Source organism: Callospermophilus lateralis, chromosome 2, assembly GCF_048772815.1.
Source record: "Callospermophilus lateralis isolate mCalLat2 chromosome 2, mCalLat2.hap1, whole genome shotgun sequence".
NCBI classification, from domain to species: Eukaryota; Metazoa; Chordata; class Mammalia; order Rodentia; family Sciuridae; genus Callospermophilus; species Callospermophilus lateralis.
This window is the reverse complement of record NC_135306.1, coordinates 9934356-9952875: the sequence shown is the minus strand read 5'-3', so window position 1 is coordinate 9952875 and position 18520 is coordinate 9934356. Positions and strand designations below refer to the sequence as shown.

The 18520-nt window shown below is 50.8% G+C and overlaps 2 protein-coding genes across 2 annotated transcripts; one reads left to right on the top strand and one right to left on the bottom strand.

The window, feature by feature from the left end:
• The first annotated feature begins 6239 nt into the window (after positions 1-6239).
• On the top strand, positions 6240-9584 carry Wdr38 (WD repeat domain 38). The gene is made up of 9 exons (XM_076843110.2): positions 6240-6302; positions 6761-6881; positions 7880-7996; positions 8087-8184; positions 8480-8560; positions 8647-8778; positions 8900-9049; positions 9381-9428; positions 9510-9584. Exons 1-9 carry the CDS (start codon positions 6240-6242, stop codon positions 9582-9584), a joined length of 885 nt encoding a protein of 294 aa, XP_076699225.1.
• Positions 9585-9809: 225 nt separating this feature from the next.
• Rpl35 (ribosomal protein L35) lies at positions 9810-14468 on the bottom strand. Its single transcript, XM_076843109.1, has 4 exons — positions 14387-14468; positions 13887-14023; positions 12591-12672; positions 9810-9994 (listed from the first exon to the last, which is right to left on the bottom strand). The coding sequence occupies exons 1-4, from the start codon at positions 14387-14389 to the stop codon at positions 9845-9847; spliced, it is 372 nt and encodes a 123-aa protein (XP_076699224.1). The 5' UTR covers positions 14390-14468; the 3' UTR covers positions 9810-9844.
• Between the last annotated feature and the right edge of the window lie 4052 nt (positions 14469-18520).

Below are 18520 nucleotides of genomic sequence, written 5' to 3'. Positions count from 1 at the left end.
CTGGGTGCCCTCCAAACCCCAGGAGTTAGAGGGAGGGCCACCAGGATACCAGCCTTGGTCTGTTGCCGTCAGACAGCCAAGCCTGGGCCAGTCCTCACCTGCCCTAGGGCACCTTGGGTCTCCTGGCCCTGACGTTTTTCTCACAGAGCAGGGGTACAGCCCACGGGATCTTTGTTCAGGACTCAGGCCCGGCACCCTTCCTGGATCTGCTGCCTGATGATCACATGGTCTCAGGTAAATTACTTCCCTCTTCAACTTCTTGTCTTCCCATCTGTGAAAAATGGGATTTGCGCCCCCATCATGGAGACGTGATCAATCATCCCAAGCAGGCCCTCCCTTCCCCCACTTCTTTCCCCTACTTTTTTGGGATGGGGAGCCTTGGTTAATTTCTCATGGAGGTAAGAGAGGGCAGTGGGCTTGCCCTCAGGCTCCAGTTTGGGGTGCACAGAGTGACCAGTCTTGACTGGTTGCTTGTGTGAGTTACTGGTCACCATAGATGACAGGTAACCATTTCCTGAGCACCAACAATGCACAAGGCCTGGGGCCTCATTTAATGGGTCACACCTCTCAGAGCCCCAAGAACCCAACATCACTATGTTACAGAGGAAAATGGGGTTTTCAAGGGAGAAGTCATTAGAACATCCTCCCAAACTTCTCACTGGGTTCTCCTTGAAAGAGTGAGGTTGGTCAGGGGCAGAGCAGGGGGACACTTGTCATCCTCAGAGCTCAGGGGCTGAAACAGGAGGATTGCGAGTTCCAGGTCAGACGCTGTCTCAAAACATAAAAAAGGCTGGGGGTGTGGCTCTGGGATAGAGCACCCCTGGTTTCAACTTCCCCCCACAAAGAAATTAATTAACTGAAGACATTGGCTTGTGTACTAGGAATAGAACTGTATAGAAATGTGACAGGGTTGGGGCTGGGCTCAGTGGCAGAGCGCTCTCCTAGCACATACACACACACACACACACACACACACACACAGACAGACACATATATACATATATACATTGTGTCCATCTACAAATAAAAATATATATATTAAAAGAAAGAAAGAAAGAAATCTGACAGAGACCAGGAGAGGGAGAGAGAAGTCAGCTAGACACTTGGTGTCGAGACCTGGGGTGGACCAGGATGCAACCCTAAAATCTTTGTAAGTGTAGACAAGGAGCTCACCTGAAGAATAATAGGGCAAGAACCTGGGAGAGTAGGACAACGTGTGATTGTCTCTGTGTCTCCAGAGGACTTTTTACCATTGTCATGTCCAGAAACATTTAAGGATTAAAAAAACATGAAATAAGTGGAACACCTAAGAGTCCTCTCTGTCTGGGCTGTGGCCCTGCTTGCTGCATAGCTAGCTACTACACCAGCCCCTCACTCCATCCCAACACTGGGCCAGGCACTAGGAGGGTGGAGGCTCAAGGCTTCCACTGTGTCCATCCCAGGGCCTCAGAGCACTCTTTTCTTCTGTAAGAGTCACGGGAATGTGGGTGAGGCCCAAGGAGGCCTGTGGGCACAAGTCCCTGAGCCCTGGAGATGGGAGGGCCAGGAGCTACTGGGGACAGTGGGTGGTGGTCAGGCCCCCTGAGCTTCTCAGTTTTCTTCTGGCATCCGGGTCATGTTGCTATCCAAATAGAAGTTTTTTGGCTGGAGAAATTGTATCTCACAAGAGCCAGAGTGTTACTGGGTGGGGTGATGCATGCTCATATTCCCAGTGACTTGGGAGGCTGAGGTAGGAGGATTGGAGTCTAGCCTCAGCAACTTAGTGAGGCCCTGTCTCAAAATACAAAAATAGAAAGGTTGGGAATCTCCAGTTCTAAAGAGAGAAAGAGAAAGAGGAGCCTGTGTGAAAGGTGTGAGTTTATACCACACTGAATGGCTCAGAGGCTGGAAGCCGGCAGCAAGATAGCACCACTGTGCTTCTTTTCTAGAAATGGCAAACCCAGCAGTTGCTGCCCTGTTAGGCAGTTTTGATGGTCAAAATGTCCACTGATGAGACAGATTGTTCAGTAGGTGGACTGAGTGATCAGAGAAGGAAGCAGTAGCCAGAGAAGCCAAGGAGGGTCAATGGAAGTTAAACTAAACCACTTGCCCCTCCTTAAAAAAACAGGGTGACCAGTTATTAAATCTGGACACAGCGTTTTTCCCCTGCTATCTCTGAGGCTCCTGGCTGGGCTCACATTAGGGGATGCGGCCATGCTAGCTAACCATTCAGAGCTGAGGATCCGCTCACTGCTCACTGGGGGCCAGATATGCTGGACAGACATGAACAGAGCCCCAAGGCCAACGCTCCCAGGAAGGGTTGGTCACCACCCTTAAGTTAGAGTTGAAGAAGAGGCACGCAGCAGGTGGGGAACGGCCCGAGGTCACAGTTGGTAGGTGATGGAGCCAGATTTGGATGAAATTGTCTGTCCCCAGAGCACACAGGCACAGGTGCACATCTGGCTTTAGGCAGACCTAGAGATAGATCCCTGATTGACGGACAGGAGGGAGGAGGTGACGCAGAAGTCCAGGTCTCCAAGGACTGCCAATCAAGGTGTGCTGACCTCCCCTAGCCAAGGGATGGCCATATAACCCCCTGTTGGGTCAATCACATGCTCTTCAAGAATGAAGTGTTTCAACCTCCCCTGGAAAAGGCAGTTTGGCTTCCTGTCCTTCCTAGCCTGATGGTATTGCTGTCTTCCCATTGTGACGCCCAGCCTGTCTCACATGGCCATCCACGGTTTAGTTGTTTGCAATTGGAGTCTTGCTCGGGCTGCATTACCTTCTCCCCACTTGGACATCTCCTGCGGGAGTGTGCCCTCCCCTGGGTCCACTGGCTAGTCCTTGATTCCCATGGGTATGGGCAGGAGCAGAAACAACATCACTGGAGGTCTGTAGTGATTGATCACAGGGCTCTGTCCTTGCCCCATCCCACGGAGCATCATTTCCCCAATTTGGATTTTGAAATCCAGAAGCCTACTCATAAATTCACAGCTGCCACAGTAGAATTAATGCTTTGTGCAAAGGAAGTGGGACTCTTACAGTGCTCAAGAGTGGATGAGAGCCAGGAAGATGACATTTAACCAGCGTAATATAAGGTCTTCATGTGTTTCCGAAGAATCCACCGCAAGTACCAGACGGGGAGGGAGAGTTGGCTGGACAGCAGTTCGTGGGAAAAAGCACATGCTATGTTTGTAGTGACTCATGCAGCTGCTGAAACCACAAGTGCTTCTGGTATTGCAGGCCACCTTACTAGAGACTGAGTGTCTAGGAACTGGAGGGGACAGTGCCTTTCCACTCAGCAGTTGCCAGTCCATGTAAGGAACAGTTCTGGTCCCCAAACACCAGGAGGGGCATTGAATACACATCAGTGTGTTCTAACAGAGGTGATCCAGATCATGAGGAAGTCACAGAGACTTGAGGGCATTGATTATAGCTCATGGGGAACCAGGATCCCAGTATGCAAATGACTGTAGGGGGCCCCAGAGAAGAGGCCCAAAGACAAAGTACTGGGCACCAGCTTCTGGAACTTATAGAGATGTTTTTGTCAAGGTCCTTTGGGTGGCAAGCACCTGTCAGAGCTCACTTGGCACAAGGGATTCACTGTAAGGTTCTTTTAGTTCTGGAGGGGCAGGCCTGGGGACTGGAGCAGGGAGCCAGGAGCTGGCAGGAACTGGGCAGCCAGCTCCAACTCTCAGCTTCCTCTCTTGCCACAAAATATTTTTCCCTGCTTCTCAAAGCACTGGTCAGAAAACACTGCCCAACCCTGGCACTACATAACCCCTCAGCCTAAACCCAGCAGCTCCAAAAACTGTTCAGGCCTGGGAGGAACAAGGAAAGAGGCAGAGAGCAGGAAGCCAGGAGAGTGGGGAGAGGTGGGAGCGCCAGGTGGGCAGGGCCAGGTGGGCAGGGCTGACTCCTAAGAACTGAGGACACTCCTCTGGCAGCTTGGAGCAGGAGTCATGCCTGCCGGTGCTAGTCTCCTTGCTTCCTTCCTTTTGCAGACTGAAGTCCTCCGGGGATTTGGGTTTGCTTATCTCTGAGGCAGGAGCTCTAACTTAGGCTGAGGGACAAGGTTTGGCAAGGGAAGGTAGTGGACAAGCAAGTGAGGTTTGAGCTTGATTTGAGGATGGAGAAGAGCACTCCAGGCAGAAGGTACTGCGGTTAACAGGCCTAGGTGAAGGTGATGATGGCAGAAGGGGCAACGTGGGCGTGCGGGTAAGATGAAGCCCCGAGACTAGGGTTCATGGTAGCTCACCGCAATACCAGACCTCAGGAGCAAGGAACACATTTTAACCCCAGCTCCACCCCATGGGGCAGAGGAATCACTGGGCCTGGTAGACAAGATCGACTGGGAGGGCTGTGGGAGTAACAGGTGGGCTGGAGAAGGCAGTTCTGGGCCCACAGAGTGAGCAAGAGTGACCAGGTGGCTAGAAAATGTGCCCAGAGAAGGGGCATGGGGTCGAGGTATCTGAGCAGGGGGAGGCCGAGGGCCAGGGATCTCATTCTGGGAGAACGTGTCTGGGACCCATGCCCGGGGTTGGGGGCCAGCCATCTAGTTCCAGCTCAGACAGGGACTAGAGGAGCCAACTCAGTGACCTGGGTCCTCTGGGAGTGTAGATGGGGGTGGGGCTGCCTCAAAGCCACCATTGTTGCCCCCTCACTTGCCTGACTGTCTGGGGCCTAAAATAGAACAGGAACACAGCAATCCTGTGAGAAGTTTCTGGCCAAGGGGCCTGGGGGGAGGGGCTGAGTCCCTGATGGGAGCCCTTGAGTTTGAAACACCCAAAGCCCAAGCTGCCCAGCTGCCCACCTGCCTCAAGGATCCTGGAATCCACTGGGGGTGAATTTGTCCCACCTGTTGTTCCACTGTGGCTGGGGCTGGTTGGGAGACAGCTTGGGTTCTGTCCTCAGCTCTGCTGGGTGACTGTCAAATTCTGTCCCCTTGGGGGCTTCAGTTTTCTAGATGTACCAGGAGTCAGCGACTATAGCACCTGCTTCCAAACCCTGGAATTCATAGCACATGGTCTGGATACAGATCCCAGAGTCAGTCAGATGTGGGACAAAATCCTGGTCCCCCTTCTACTGTCTGAGTGGCCTTGGGCAAGTCTCCTATTTCTTGGGTCCTGTTTCCTCAGGACCTGTTCTTTCCAGGTTTCTGCCAAGTTATCCAAGCCAGATCCTGTTTTGGTGGGTGTGAGGCAGTACTGGAAATTGAACCCAGGGCACTCTACCACTGAACTACAATCCAACCCTTTTTATTTTGAGATAGGGTCTGGCTAAGTTGCCAGGTTGGCTTAGAATTGAGATCCTCGTGCCTCAGCCTCCCAAGTCACTGGAATTTGACCCCACTTTTTTCTTTTTTGGTACCAGGGATTGAATCAGGGGCACTCAACCACTGAGCCACATCCCCAGCCCTATTTCGTATTTTATTTAGAGACAGGGTCTCATTGAGTTGTTTAGCTCTCACTTTTGCTGAAGTGGGATTTGAACTCGCAATCTTCCTGCCTCAATGTCTGGAGCTGCTGGGATTACAGAGTGCACCACTGCACCTGGCTTGACCCCACTTTTTAATGCTCTGAACTTTGCGCTTACTGCCTCTGGCTCCCCACACCCTAAAGGGTGGTGATGGCTACTGTTCCCAGTCTTCTCCTGGTCTTTCTCAGCCTCTGAACCAGTCATTCCTAGACAAAAGGTTCTTGGCTCCAGAGCCCGTCCTCTTGGGCACCTACTGTGTGCCAGGCCCTCCCTGTGCTTGGTTCAGCCTTGGAGTCCTGCCGGACAGGGCTGATCCTCTCCGGTGTGCAGATGGGTAAATAAGCTCACTGTTACCCCGAGTCCTGTTAAAGAGATCTGCGGGGCACTTTGCAAACTGCATTAACATTGAACACGGGCTCAGAGCCTGAGGGCGGGCTGGGCCGAGCCGAGGTGCGTATCTGGCGCGCCCTCTAGCGGCTGCTCTGAGCAGTCGCGACTCGTGGTTGAGCAGCCCAATGCGGGGCAGGCAATGGCCAGCGCGGGAAGCCTCTTCTCCCAGCCGCAGCCGCACCTTCCCCAAGTTGAGAGCTCTTCCCCAGATTTTGTTTCTCTCTGTGGCTTCCCAAAGTCCCCCACACGGCTGCGCGCCCCGCCCTTATTACCATGGAGATCTCTTGTACACAATTTCCCCTTTTCCTCGGGCCAGTCCTAAACGCGGTTCCGCAGGCGGGACTAGCGCTGGCCTAGGAGGGAATCCTCCAAGGTCGGACCGTCGGGGGCCCATGAATAGCAGGGCTCCACTTTCCGTGGGGAGAGTGACATTCTTTGGCCGGCATCGCGGGGAGGTGAGGCCCGATGGGCTTTGCCCAGGCTCTAGGCTCCTGGCTTGGGAGTCAAGTCCTCGGTTCTGTGTAATGGGGGTTCAGGGTGTTCCCTGGGCTTCAACTCCAGAATGGGGCTCTAGGTTTTGGGCTCTGGTTCCAGAGAGGGCTTTAAGCTCCTGCTGGCTCCAGTATTCTTGGGCTTTGGCTCCAAAATGAACTCAGGGCTGCTCTGAACTTGCGATTCTCGGCTCCCCCTCTGTAACGGGGTCTTGCCTCTGGGTTCTAAGGCGGGCTCCAGCTCTGGCTTCAGCTGAGGTTACAGGGTTCTGAGCTGGGTTGTACAGTGAGGCCTGAAGTCCAAATCACCACTGCAGGTTCCTGGGCAGTGTTTAGGGCTGGCCCAGGAGGATGGGATCAGAAGTGAATGGACAGGTATCTCCTGTCCCAGAAATGGGACCACATCTGTGCTCTACTTCCAGGTCAACTGCTCTGCCTTCTCTCCTGATGGCCAAACGCTGCTCACAGCCTCTGAGGATGGCCATCTGTACGGTTGGGAGACCAAGAGTGGGCAGCTGCTGTGGAGGCTGGGTGGCCACACAGGTGGGGCTCTGCAGTCTGGCTGGGGGACAGAGGCCCATAGGTCTGTGCTGGCATTCTGCAGAGCCTAACTTAGTGACCTCCAACACTGGTCCTGGGCATTGGGGCTGGACATAGCTGGAGCAGCCAGACAAGGAGACAGGACTTCTTGATAGCTGGGGCTTCCAGCTCTTAGATCAGAACTCAGACCTTAATTTTTATTTTTTTCTGGTACTGGGGATTGTACCCAGGGTCACTTTACCACTTAGTTACATTCTCAGCCCTTTTTATTTTTTGAAATAGCGTCTGGCTAAATTATTGAGGGTGGCTTTGAACTTGCAATCCTGCCTCAGCCTCCCAAGTAGCGGGATTACAGACGTGCACCATAACACCTGGCACTTATTAACCATTTTAAAGGTAGAGTTCAGAGATAACTGAAACTGTACCCACTAAACACCTCCTCTCCCTACTCCCAACCACTGTCCTACTTCCTGTCTTATCAATGATGTTTGTCTTTTTCACTGGCTTCACTTAGCATGCCTTCTAGGGCCATCCATATTCTATCTACCACTTTTGGACTATGATCTTGGTTGTCATGTCACCTGACCCAGTTCCTTCCTCTATAGAATGGAAATAAGTTGCTACCTTACAAAATCAGATAACACAAAAAGCCCAGCACCCAGTAAAGACCCAGTAGACTTAACTATTAGGGAGAGAAGGAAAACAAAACCAGGAAATTGCAGAGCAGACTTATTGAACACGACGAATAGGGCTGGGGAGCTGAAAGGCAGACTGGAACAGAGGCTGGGAGTTAGGGAGGTTTCAGGGAGGAGGTACCTACAACTGAGTAGACTTTCCAGATTAACAACTGGGGTCAGATATTCCAGGCTGAGCCTTGGCCAGGCCCAGGTTGGAAATTCAAGCATTTCCAGGTGACTGGAGTTTGGGTGAGGGGTGGGTGGCCACAAGACCTGGGCAGTGAGCAGGGGGTAGAGGGCAGTGCCCTGAACTCCCTGTCTCAGGTCCGGTGAAGTTCTGCTGCTTCTCCCCCGATGGCTGCCTTTTTGCCAGCTCCTCCAGTGACCGTACCATCCGCCTGTGGGACCTATCAAGAGCCGAATGTCTGTGGGTGCTGAAGGGTGAGTGGGGGTGGGCCTGGGTGCCACATGGCCAGCCTGGGTCCCCTTCCAGGCCTGTTTCACCTCCCCCAACTGGGATGGTGACTGCAGGTCACCAGCGGAGTGTGGAGACACTCAGCTTCAGCCCTGACTCAAGACAGCTGGCATCAGGTGGCTGGGATAAGCAGGTGATGCTCTGGGAAGTGCAGGTATGTGAAGGGGCTGGGGATGGCCAGGCCTGGGTCAGAATGGACCACTACGTGCCACACCTCTTGCTTTGCTGGTTCAAACCCTTGCTAGTTCCCCACTGCAGCCCTCTCCCAGTCTCCCTACACACATCCCACTAGATCTTGGGCCTCAATCTCCTTTGCAGGAGATCCCCATCTGGGCTGCCTCTCCTCCCTGCTATCTAAGCCCCCAGTGCTTCCCAGGCAGTGCTGTTATCACAATACCCAGGCTGCCAAGCAGGGAGGGCCTGGGTCTGCCCTCTGCCTCTCTCCTCAGTCGGGACACAAACTGCGCCACTTGGAAGGGCACCATGACTCCATCCAGAGCAGCGACTTCTCCCCCAATGCCAACTGCCTGGTAAGCTTCACCTCTGCCTTGACCCCTGCCTCAGTGGCCCCAGAAGGGTAGGCTGGGGCTACTCCAGTTATGGCCACTGCTTACAGGCCACAGGCTCATGGGACTCCACTGTGCGCATCTGGGACCTGCGGGTAGGGACCCCAGCTGTATTCCATCAGGAACTTGAGGGTCACAGCGGCAACATTAGTTGTCTGTGTTATTCATCATCTGGCCTTCTGGTAAGGTGGGCTGCCCTGGGTTTCAGGATAGTCTTTGGCTGGACATGAGACCCTTAAAGAGCCATTTGGGTGTCCAGTGAGCATGCTGGCCCCATACTCACCGGCACAGAGCTCTCTTTAGGGATCTGGCTCCTGGGACAAGAACATCCACATCTGGAAACCCAATACCAGCAGCCTCATGGTCCAGCTCAAGGGCCATGTAGCCTGGGTGAACAGCATAGCTTTCTCTCCGGATGAGGGGCAGCTGGCCAGCGCTAGCTACTCGGGAACGGTAACCTATCCAGCCCAACCCAGCCATTCCTGACTCCTTGCTCACATGCCCCGCTTCCCAGAGTCTTCAGTACCTATTTCCAGAAGTGTCCATAAATCCACTTGCCCTATTTATTCGCCAGCACTAAGGTCTGAGCCAGACCTGAATGCAGTGGAATTGACACTTCTATGACCTATATAACTTCAGGCATGACATGGCGAAGGCCATTTAAAATGAACCCTGCAGATAAGAAGCTTCAGATCATGATGGTGTCCGGGACTTGCTGGGGAACTGCTTCAAAAATGCCACTGTGGCCTATTGAGGTTCCTGTCCCCTATTCTTCTACTTCCAGATCAAAGTCTGGGACTACAACACAGGAAAGTGTCTTGAGACCTTGAAGGTAAGACCTATAGCTGCAGACCCCAGTGAGGGATCCAGGAAGGACTTCAGGACCTGGAGCCTGGTGCTGTGCTTCTGGCAGGGATTTCTGGATGTGGCCCACACCTGTGCCTTCACCCGACAAGGCAAATTATTGGTGTCTGGAGCTGCTCTTTAGGCGATACACCAAGTCCACTGCTTGTTCAAGTAACACTTGAACAACATAGGCCCACAGTAACTAAGAGGGCCCATCAGACCCTGCAGCCAGGACTGCCAGCACCACACCAAGGCAGCTGACGTCTACGGGTAGCAGGACACCAGACATCTGGCACTGTAGCTCCAGCCTTAGCCCCAAACCACCTATTCAGTCTGGTCTGTGGAAACAGCATTAAGCACAAAGCACTGAAAGCCAGTTTTTGTTTTATTGCGCCGTGACACTCAGGCTTTGACCGCGTACTTGCGCAGAGGGTACAGCCGCTCTTTCCGCTGCTGCTTTTTGGTCTTTAGGTTCTCCTCGTGCTTGTTGAGCCGGCGGCGCATAGCTCGTGTCTTCTTGGGCCGCAGGTCCAGGGGCTTGTACTTCTTGCCCTGGGACACAGACAGCACGGTCAATCTGAGAACAGGATTTTAGAGGCAACAGCAGGATGAAGAAGACCTGAGGGGCCAGAATGAGACTTGGAGAGACCACTAGGAAGATGCTGGAGGTAGGAAGGTGCTGTGGGGACAGAGAAGTTGGTTTGCAGCGAGGGGTTGTAGGACGTTCACCCAATAAGAGGCTGCTATGTGGGACTTGAAGGCCAGCAGGCCACATGCTCACTCACCAGCCCAAAATCCAAGGCTGGTGGGGCTGTCCTCATTTTATGTAAGGCTGTTGACTCATTGGGTCTAGAGGTGCCCACACCTCAGTGTTCCTTCTACTTGCCAGGCTGACAATAATGAAGCCAAAGTCATACCACAATCCAACAAAGGGCATGCGACACCCACCAGATCCCAGGGTGGTTACTAACTACTACCTTGGCTTTCAGTTATGCCAGATATTGAGGAAGATTTGGCCCAGATTACCAGCATAAGGGGCAGACTCTGCCCCTCTACTGCCCAGAGCTGAAAAAGAGCCATCGTGTTTACCCTCGGCTCCCACTCCTCTCAAGCCAAGGGCCCCAGACTAGGGTGGTTCACTGGTCTCTTCTTTGTTCAGCAACAGCCCTGAGAACAAGGCCCAGTGTGAGCATAGCAACGAAGCAGACCTGGTTTCTGCTCAAGGAGCTCCCATCCCAGTAAAAAAGACTGAACAGACAACAAGGCCCAAAGATGAGGAGGCAGAAGTTTCAGGAAGGTTTCTTTTAGCAGCAACAGCCTCAAAGGCTAGCATGAAAGCCATCGGTTAAAAGGGCAGGAAGTAAGGCATGTGTAAAAGCCTCAAAAGTTTACTCCTACCTCTTGCAAGCTCTGCTGTACAACACAGCAGCCACTCGATACACATGGCTGACGGTGTAGCATGGAACATCACCATCAGTGTTCCCCTGTGTAGCCCTCACCCCTACCTCCTCTACTGAGCAGTTTGAGCCGAGAGCAGGGGCCTGCAATGGATGGCTAGTTATGAGGCTCCAGACTCACTCCTAAGAATAAAAATGTCCTCTCACACAAATGTGCACACACCCTATCAGGAGGGTAACCACCCCCTACATACCAGTGTCTTCTGGGAAGCTGGCCCAGACACACAATCCTACCTTTAAAAAAAGAGAAAAACTGTAGATGGACACAATCTTTATTTATTATGTGGTGCCGAGGATAGAACCCAGTGCCTCACACTTCACACGTGCAAGACAGGTGCTCTACCACTGAGCCCCTCCCATACTAGCTTTTTTTGGTGAGTCAAACCCCAACACTAACTTGGGTATTGATGTGAAGCCACTAGATAGCATTAATTAATCCCCATCAGATGACTTCAATTAAGGGAGATTAGCCAGAATAATCCAGGCAGCTGATTCAGTCAGTCAAAAGCATTTAAAAGCAAGATTGAGGTGCCCTCCAAGAAATCCGACCCGGGACAGCAGTTTTCAGTGGTGTCATGAGTCTTAGTCACATGAACCAATTCCAGACAGTAAATCAAATGTGTGAATCTAAGAACCCAATGGCTTCTGCTGGCACCTGGATAAGGCTAACTTTAAAGATAAGCCACAAAAATGGCCATTAACATTCAAGGTCAAGGGGCTAGACACCTGTGGAAATCTGAGGAGCACCCATTAAGTCCTCTCTAAGACACAATTAGGAAGCTAGGCCTGCCACTTTTCTGACTGTAGATGACTCTGAGCAACTTGACCTCTCTGAACCCTGGGGTTTGGCAAATGAGAATGGCAGATGCCTGGTAGCGACTGACACATAGCCCTGGCATTCCTAGACTGGAGACAGAGTTCTGTGGATCAGCACTTGCCTAAAATGCTTAAGGTGCTGGGGCTGGGGATGTAGCTCAAGCGGTAGCATGCTCGCCTGACATGCATACGGCCCGGGTTCGATCCTCAGCACCACATACAAAGATGTTGTGTCCGCCAAAAACTAAAAAATACATATTAAAATTCTCTCTTAAAAAAAAAAAAAAAAGAATAAAACCACCCTGCCAGGCAATGTGGCCCATGCCTGTAACCCTGGCAACTCAAGAGGGTTGCCTCAGCAATTTAACAAAGCTCTGTTCCAAAACTTAAAAATTAAATAAATAAAAATAAAAAGGGCTAAGGAAGTTCAATGGTAAAATACCCCCCTGGGTTTAATGACACCCCTCCTGGGAAGTGGGACAGGGAAAGACAAACACAGAAAAACCTAACCCCCTTCCCCCAAAATGCTCAAGTTGTCTTCAGCCAGATCCACTACCCACCACACCATTCTTGACATCTGCAATCATGCTGGTAAGATGAACTCTAGCTGAGTGTGCTGGCACACGCTCATGATCCCAGCAAAGGGATGGGGAGGCTAAGGCATTAGAATTATGAGTTTAATATCAGCCTGGACAGAATAGACCCTGTTTCACACACACACACGTGAATCCAGACACAAACTGGGAGGCCCTGGCGAGCTCAAATATTCTCAGCCCCATGAACCTTAAAAGAACCTCTTCACAAAGCCCCCCACATGGCCAGTGGAGGACTGGAACTTTGTTTTCTGCTGCCAAGTCCCCAGGGGGCCCCCTCACCTTGTAGAATTTCCTGAGGTTTTCTTTTTGAGTCTGGTTAATGACAGTAAGAACGCGGGCGATCGATTTGCGGACAACTCGGCTACAAAACAGAAACATCAGTGAAGGTGGGTATGACACACAGTATCTCCAAGTATCTTGTTCAGGGCTAATAGTGACATTGTAGAGCAGAGACAAAAGCCATCCATGTTCAACCTGGAGAAAGGGATTCTGAACGTGAGAATGTACAGGGACTTGGAATAGAGTAAAAGGCTGATAAGTCCAGTGCTTTTGAGCTAGGACGTGTTGGTTAATACAAAACCTGAGGCAGCTTAATGAAGAGGCAAGGAGGATCAGAAGACTTTCAATCCCAAGCCAAGAATTTATGAAGGCTATGAAAACCCAATTCACCATCTGAATTAGCGGAGAGGAGAGGGAATCATGCCAGAAGCCAGGTAACCAGCCTAATTTAAGGTCATGGCCATCTGACATCCAAGAAGTTGAAATGCAATGGGGATAGGGACAAATCTAGGAGCAGTCTGGGGCAAATATGGTCTTGAGGTCCAGTTGCCTATAATCAAGCCTTGCAACTGAGGAGACTGAGGCAGGAGGATCACAGTTCCAGGCAAGCCTCAGCAAGTTAGCAAGATTGCCTCAGAAACAAAAATTTTAAAAGGGATGGGAATATATCTTCAGGGTAGATTGCCCTGGGGAGTCAACCCTCAGTATCAGAACAGACAAACATAGTCTGGAGGACCCATCACACAACTATGCTTATGTGTTCCTCACCTCAATCACCCGTCTCACCTGCCTAGGCAGATATTTTATGAGTATGTAGGGTGGCATATTTTAAAGAGGAAACCTTTGCAAGGGGAACTGAATTACCTACCAGGTAAGATGTGGCAAAAATGCAATTTACACTCAGGGAAATGACTCCAAATCCTAGTTCCTTTCACAAGTCTCCCTGATCCTTACTCCAAGTAAGTTACAACTCAAATAAGAAGTCCGAGGCATGGAAAAAAGAAATCAAGTGCTCATTAGAGGTGGAAGGAAAGGTTCCAGTTAGGCTTTGGCGATACCATTAAGACAACAGTTAAGAGCTTCAGGGACTTCAACCAATTCTTTTTCCAGCTACGAATGCTGACCAAGGGAGCTCCAGAGAAAAAGCACACAATATCAAAGGCAGTTAAGAGTAGGCACATAGCGAGTCTCTCCCGCGCCCCCATGATTCACCTGAACAGGCCAGTTCCTGAAGCCAACTTCCTAAATCCACAAACACTCCCAACACGCACGCGCCCCTCAACGCCGGTTACTTACATCTTAGAGAGCTTAGATGCCGCACCGCCTGTCACTTTGGCGACCCGCAGCTGGGACAACTCCACTTTCAAGTCATCCAGCTGTTTCAGCAGCTCTTCCTTCTTCTTGCCACGAAGGTCCCGAGCCTTAATCTTGGCCTGCGCGCGGGAAAGGTGTGGGTCAGACACCCCGCGGACCGTCTTGTCTCCGCCATGGGCAGCCAGGATCAGCACCCACCCTCAGGTCGTGATTCTGGCAGGGTACCCGAGGCCAGGAGGGCTACTAGGCTGGGCCACCAGCCCACCGCGCGACGTGAATATGAGGGCATTTGCCGCGCGCGCCATCTCCCAGGTCTAACCCGGCAGAGAAGACGGGAGTCGGGTTGCGGCGGCACTAAGCCGTTCTGCGCGGAGATCCCTAACCCCAGCCGGCAGATGAGGCGCCGGCGTTCAGCCCGCACCCCCAATCCTAGCCCGGGAACTTCAAGGCGACCAGATGGCGCCGGATTTCCTCGCTCTCACCATAGCTGCACGATCCGCCGTTACCGGAGCCGAGGGAAAGAGGAAAAGGCGGAGCTGACCCCTGCAACTACTGCCGGGTGGCGGCGATCGCGGCCAATGGCGCCGCGGTTAGGACTCTCCGGCTCCGCCCTTTCCTCCCGGAGCGCCGCGGCACGTCCGGTCCCGCCCCGTCCCGCCCGCGGAGCCCGCGCCGCTTGCGCAGGTGCGTTCTTCTTATCCTGTGTCCGGGGTTATGTAGGTTGGCTTGGGCCCTGAGCGGTGCAGTTGGGGAAACTGAGGCCTGGGATGGGCAGCCTCTGACCAGAGATGGCAGAGTAGTATGGGCTTGAATTTGCCCACTCATTTATTTGTTCATTCATCGGGAATCCTTGTAGCTATCCCAATCTGTGCTGCTCAGCTAGGGGCTGGTGGTCTGGAGGTGCGGAGGGGATGAAAGGTTAGGGTTTTCAAAGGTGAATTAACTCAGCCACGGTCTTGGAGGAATTTATGGTGTAAGGTGGGCGGGAAGAGGCGGAGTCAGATGGCTGTCATCCAACTCTAAACGTTCTGGTGGAGGCAGTATGCAGCAGTGGAAATAGCATACACAGACTTTTTTTTAGTGAACTCGACGGGTTTCAAATTCTTGCAGTGTTGCCAGGTACTAGTTGAAACTCTTTTTGACAAATCCCTTCCCCCTTTTAAGTCTGTTTTCTCACCTGTGAAATAGGGTGTTTACCAGGATTAGAGAAGATACATACAAAACTTAGTACAAGACCTTATGCATAATAATCACTGGTATTAATGTTCTTAGTGGAATGAACACTTAAGTTGGTCCCTGAAAATTATACAGGAACTCACAAAACAGGAGGGTTTTAGGTTTTCTGACTGGGCATTTCCATTGCTGCCCCAATCAGCGGTACTCTGGTGTCCCTCCACTGCCATTAACAAAGATAGGCCATCTCTTAGAGCTCTAGTAAAGCCTGTTGTTAACCGAGCGGGGTGGCAGTCACGTGTAATCCCAGTGGCTCCTGAGGCTGAGGCAAGAGGATTACAAGTTCAAGGCCAGCCTTAGCAACTTAGTGGGGCCTAAGCAATTTAGTGAGACCCTATCTCAAAATAAAAAAGGACTGGGGATGTAGCTCATGGATATAAAGTGCCTCTGGGTTCAATCCCTGTACCCCACCCCCCAAAAAAAAGCCTCTGGTTGCTGTCAGGTGTCACTTAATCCTGGGAGCTTTCTTCCACCCCATTATGAGTAGCAACCTCTCCTTGTGTCTCAGACTCTCTGTGCAACCTGATTTGGCCCTAAACATAGTTAAATGATGTGCCTATGTATCTGTCTTCACAGCCAACCTGGAAGTTCCCTGGAGGCAGAACCACTTGTTTTTATGGTCTCCAGACCCAGCCCATGGATATTTTTCACATGAATGAGTTAACAAGCCTTGCCCCAGACCATAGTGAGGCAGACTTCCAGGAAATGGAAGGACATGGGTAAAACGACAGACAGACAGGGCAATCTTGGCATGGATTAGATTGAGATGGAAGTCTAAAGGTATACCAGGGCTTTGCTGTCCTATTTACCAAATGCTTATAGTTCTATTACAATTAATGCTTGTTTGATATTTTGAATTTGAAGTCACATCTGACTCCCTTGTTTCTTACATGCCACCAGCAAATCCCATTCACTCTACCTTGCAAATATACCTGATTCCTACCACCCTTATTGATGTCTGCTTAGCCTGAGCTATCACTGCCTATTATCTGGACCATTGGTGCAACCTCCTAAATAACGTCTGCTAGCTGGGCGCGGTGGTGAATGCCTGTAATCCCAGGAGCTTGGGAGGCTGAGGCAGGTGGATAACGAGTTCATAGCCAGCCTCAGCAAAAGTGAGGCACTAAGCAACTCAATGAGACCCTGTCTCTATGGCTCAATGATTGAGTGCCCCCGAGTTCAATCCCTGGTACCAAAAAAAAAAAAAAAAAAAAAAAAAAAATCATCCCTGCTTTGGCTCTTGCTCTCAGATGTATTCCTAATACAGCTGCTACAGGACTCCTTGTCAACTAAATCAGAAGTCAGGTCATATCACTCCTGTGCTCACAGTTCCCAGGACTGTCCTTTCAGAGTTACGACTGCATCCTTTTTTTTTTTTTTTGGTCCTGGGAATTGAACTCAGGGCATTCAACCACTGAGCCACATCCCCAGGCTAATTTTGTATTTTATTTAGAGACAGGTCTCACTGAGTTGCTAAGCACCTCACCATTGCTGAGGCTGGCTTTGAACTCACGATCCTTCTGTCTCAGCCTCCCAAGCCCCTGGGATTATAGGCATGCGCCACTGTACCCTGCACGACTGCATTCTTCATCTAAGAAATTTTCCCTTCAGTACTCAGTTATTACTGACATAGTATAATCTGGATTTTTCAATCTTTTTTTTAATATTTATTTTTTAGTTTTAAGTGGACACAATATCTTTATTTTTTTAAAAGAGAGAGAGAGAGAATTTTAATATTTATTTTTTAGTTACCGGTGGGCACAACGTCTTTGTTTGTACGTGGTGCTGAGGATTGAACCCGGGCTGCACACATGCCAGGTGAGCACGCTTCCGCTTGAGCCACATCCTCAGCCCCTGGATTTTTAAATCTTATCTCCCTGACAAGTGGAAGTCTGTGACCATGAGCTGTAACATTATTTCTTTCACCACTTTTTTGGGGGCTGTTTCCTTACTTGTAAAATAAGCATTTCTGGTTTCAAGTATCTTCAGATCACGATGTTCTGGGGGATATGAACTTTTTACTGATTTGTGGACTACCAGAGTCACACAAATGTCTCCAGGTATGGAGCTGAAGTACATATGGGTTTTGATAGTTTCCAGAACTTCAGACTATTCAGACTTCCATGGTGGGAATTTGTATCTTTAGCTTCCAAGGTAAGGTTGCATCACAGTCTGGCAGCATATTTTTTTTCCTTTTTTTTTTTTTAAATATTGACTTTTTTTTAGTTTTTTTTTTTTTTAAGGTGGACACAATATCTTTATTTTATTTTTATGTGGTGCTGAGGATTGAGCACTTGAGCCACATCCCCAACCCCTTTTTTTACTTTTTTAACCTGTAGATTGTTCAGTGTGAAGTATTCATAGCAATGAAAATGGACTGGGGATATAGCTCAGTGATGGAGCACTTGCCTAGCAATCCCTCAGTACAGTGTTGGGAGTGGGGGAGGAGTCAGCTTGGCTGTCATAACAAAATAGCAGACTGGGTGGCTTAAAGCAATGAAAACAAGTCATATTTCAACTACTTTTAATAAAAAGTACAATCAGGAAAATGTAATGAAAATAGTTTTCACACTTTTGTATGAAAAAGGCTCATGTTAGCCTAAGGCAAGGGTCAAAGGTCAATTAACAGAACCCTTCAGGAAACTAATCATGGCACCTCAGTTGTCCTAGACTTTGTCCTAACCTCCTCACCTTCCATCAGATTCTGGGAAGTCAGCTTCTTAAGATGCACTTGTCTGGTCAGAACTTCTCCACACTCGGAATTAGCCCTTTGGGCCAGTATGGTGGCAACGGAGTCATCTACCTCTCCTGGCCCCCTACCCGCAGGGCCAAGGTGAATGCTATATACTGCAAGCTTGCGACACGCCCAAGGTAAAATCTGTCAGAGTCTTGACAGCCCCCTGGATACACTTTAAACGTCTTTAAAATCTCCCGCTCCTTTAACAGTACGGTCACTTTTATGTATAAAGCATTGGCAACCTCCTCTGGTTCTGTGTGGTGGTGGTCAAGGCTCCCAGGCTTAGGGACTCCCTCTCTGGTCACTCCCCAGGGCATAAGAACTCTTACTTCTTTCAGGCCGCATAAGTCTACCCGGCGCTCCAGAAACACATCCCGGCTTCGGTGTCCCTCGGGTCTGGGCAGTGACCAGATCGGGAGACCTCGCCTGTGGCCGCCCCGGGCCCGCCTCCCTGGGCCAGAATCTTCTCGCAGGCAGGGAGGCACAGTTACGGCGCACACAATGCCAGATCCGTGCGTGCACGGGACGCTGGCTCCCTACAATGGAAGACTCGGGTCGCGAAGATGAGAGTAGCTTTCCCGGTATCTTCCCGGAAGAACACTACCCCCCATCACATCGGCACGCCCCCCGTCGAGCCCCGCCCGGA

Coding starts and splice junctions, on each gene's coding strand:
- Wdr38 (XM_076843110.2), top strand. CDS start 6,240: ATGAATAGCAGGGCTCCACTTTCCGTGGGGAGAGTGACATTCTTTGGC. Junction 6,882..7,879: donor GAGGCTGGGTGGCCACACAG/GTGGGGCTCTGC, acceptor TCCCTGTCTCAG/GTCCGGTGAAGTTCTGCTGC. Junction 9,429..9,509: donor AGTGTCTTGAGACCTTGAAG/GTAAGACCTATA, acceptor TGCTTCTGGCAG/GGATTTCTGGATGTGGCCCA.
- Rpl35 (XM_076843109.1), bottom strand. Junction 12,673..13,886: donor GCATCTAAGCTCTCTAAGAT/GTAAGTAACCGG, acceptor TCTGTTTTGTAG/CCGAGTTGTCCGCAAATCGA. Junction 9,995..12,590: donor ACCTCAGGAAATTCTACAAG/GTGAGGGGGCCC, acceptor TCTGTGTCCCAG/GGCAAGAAGTACAAGCCCCT.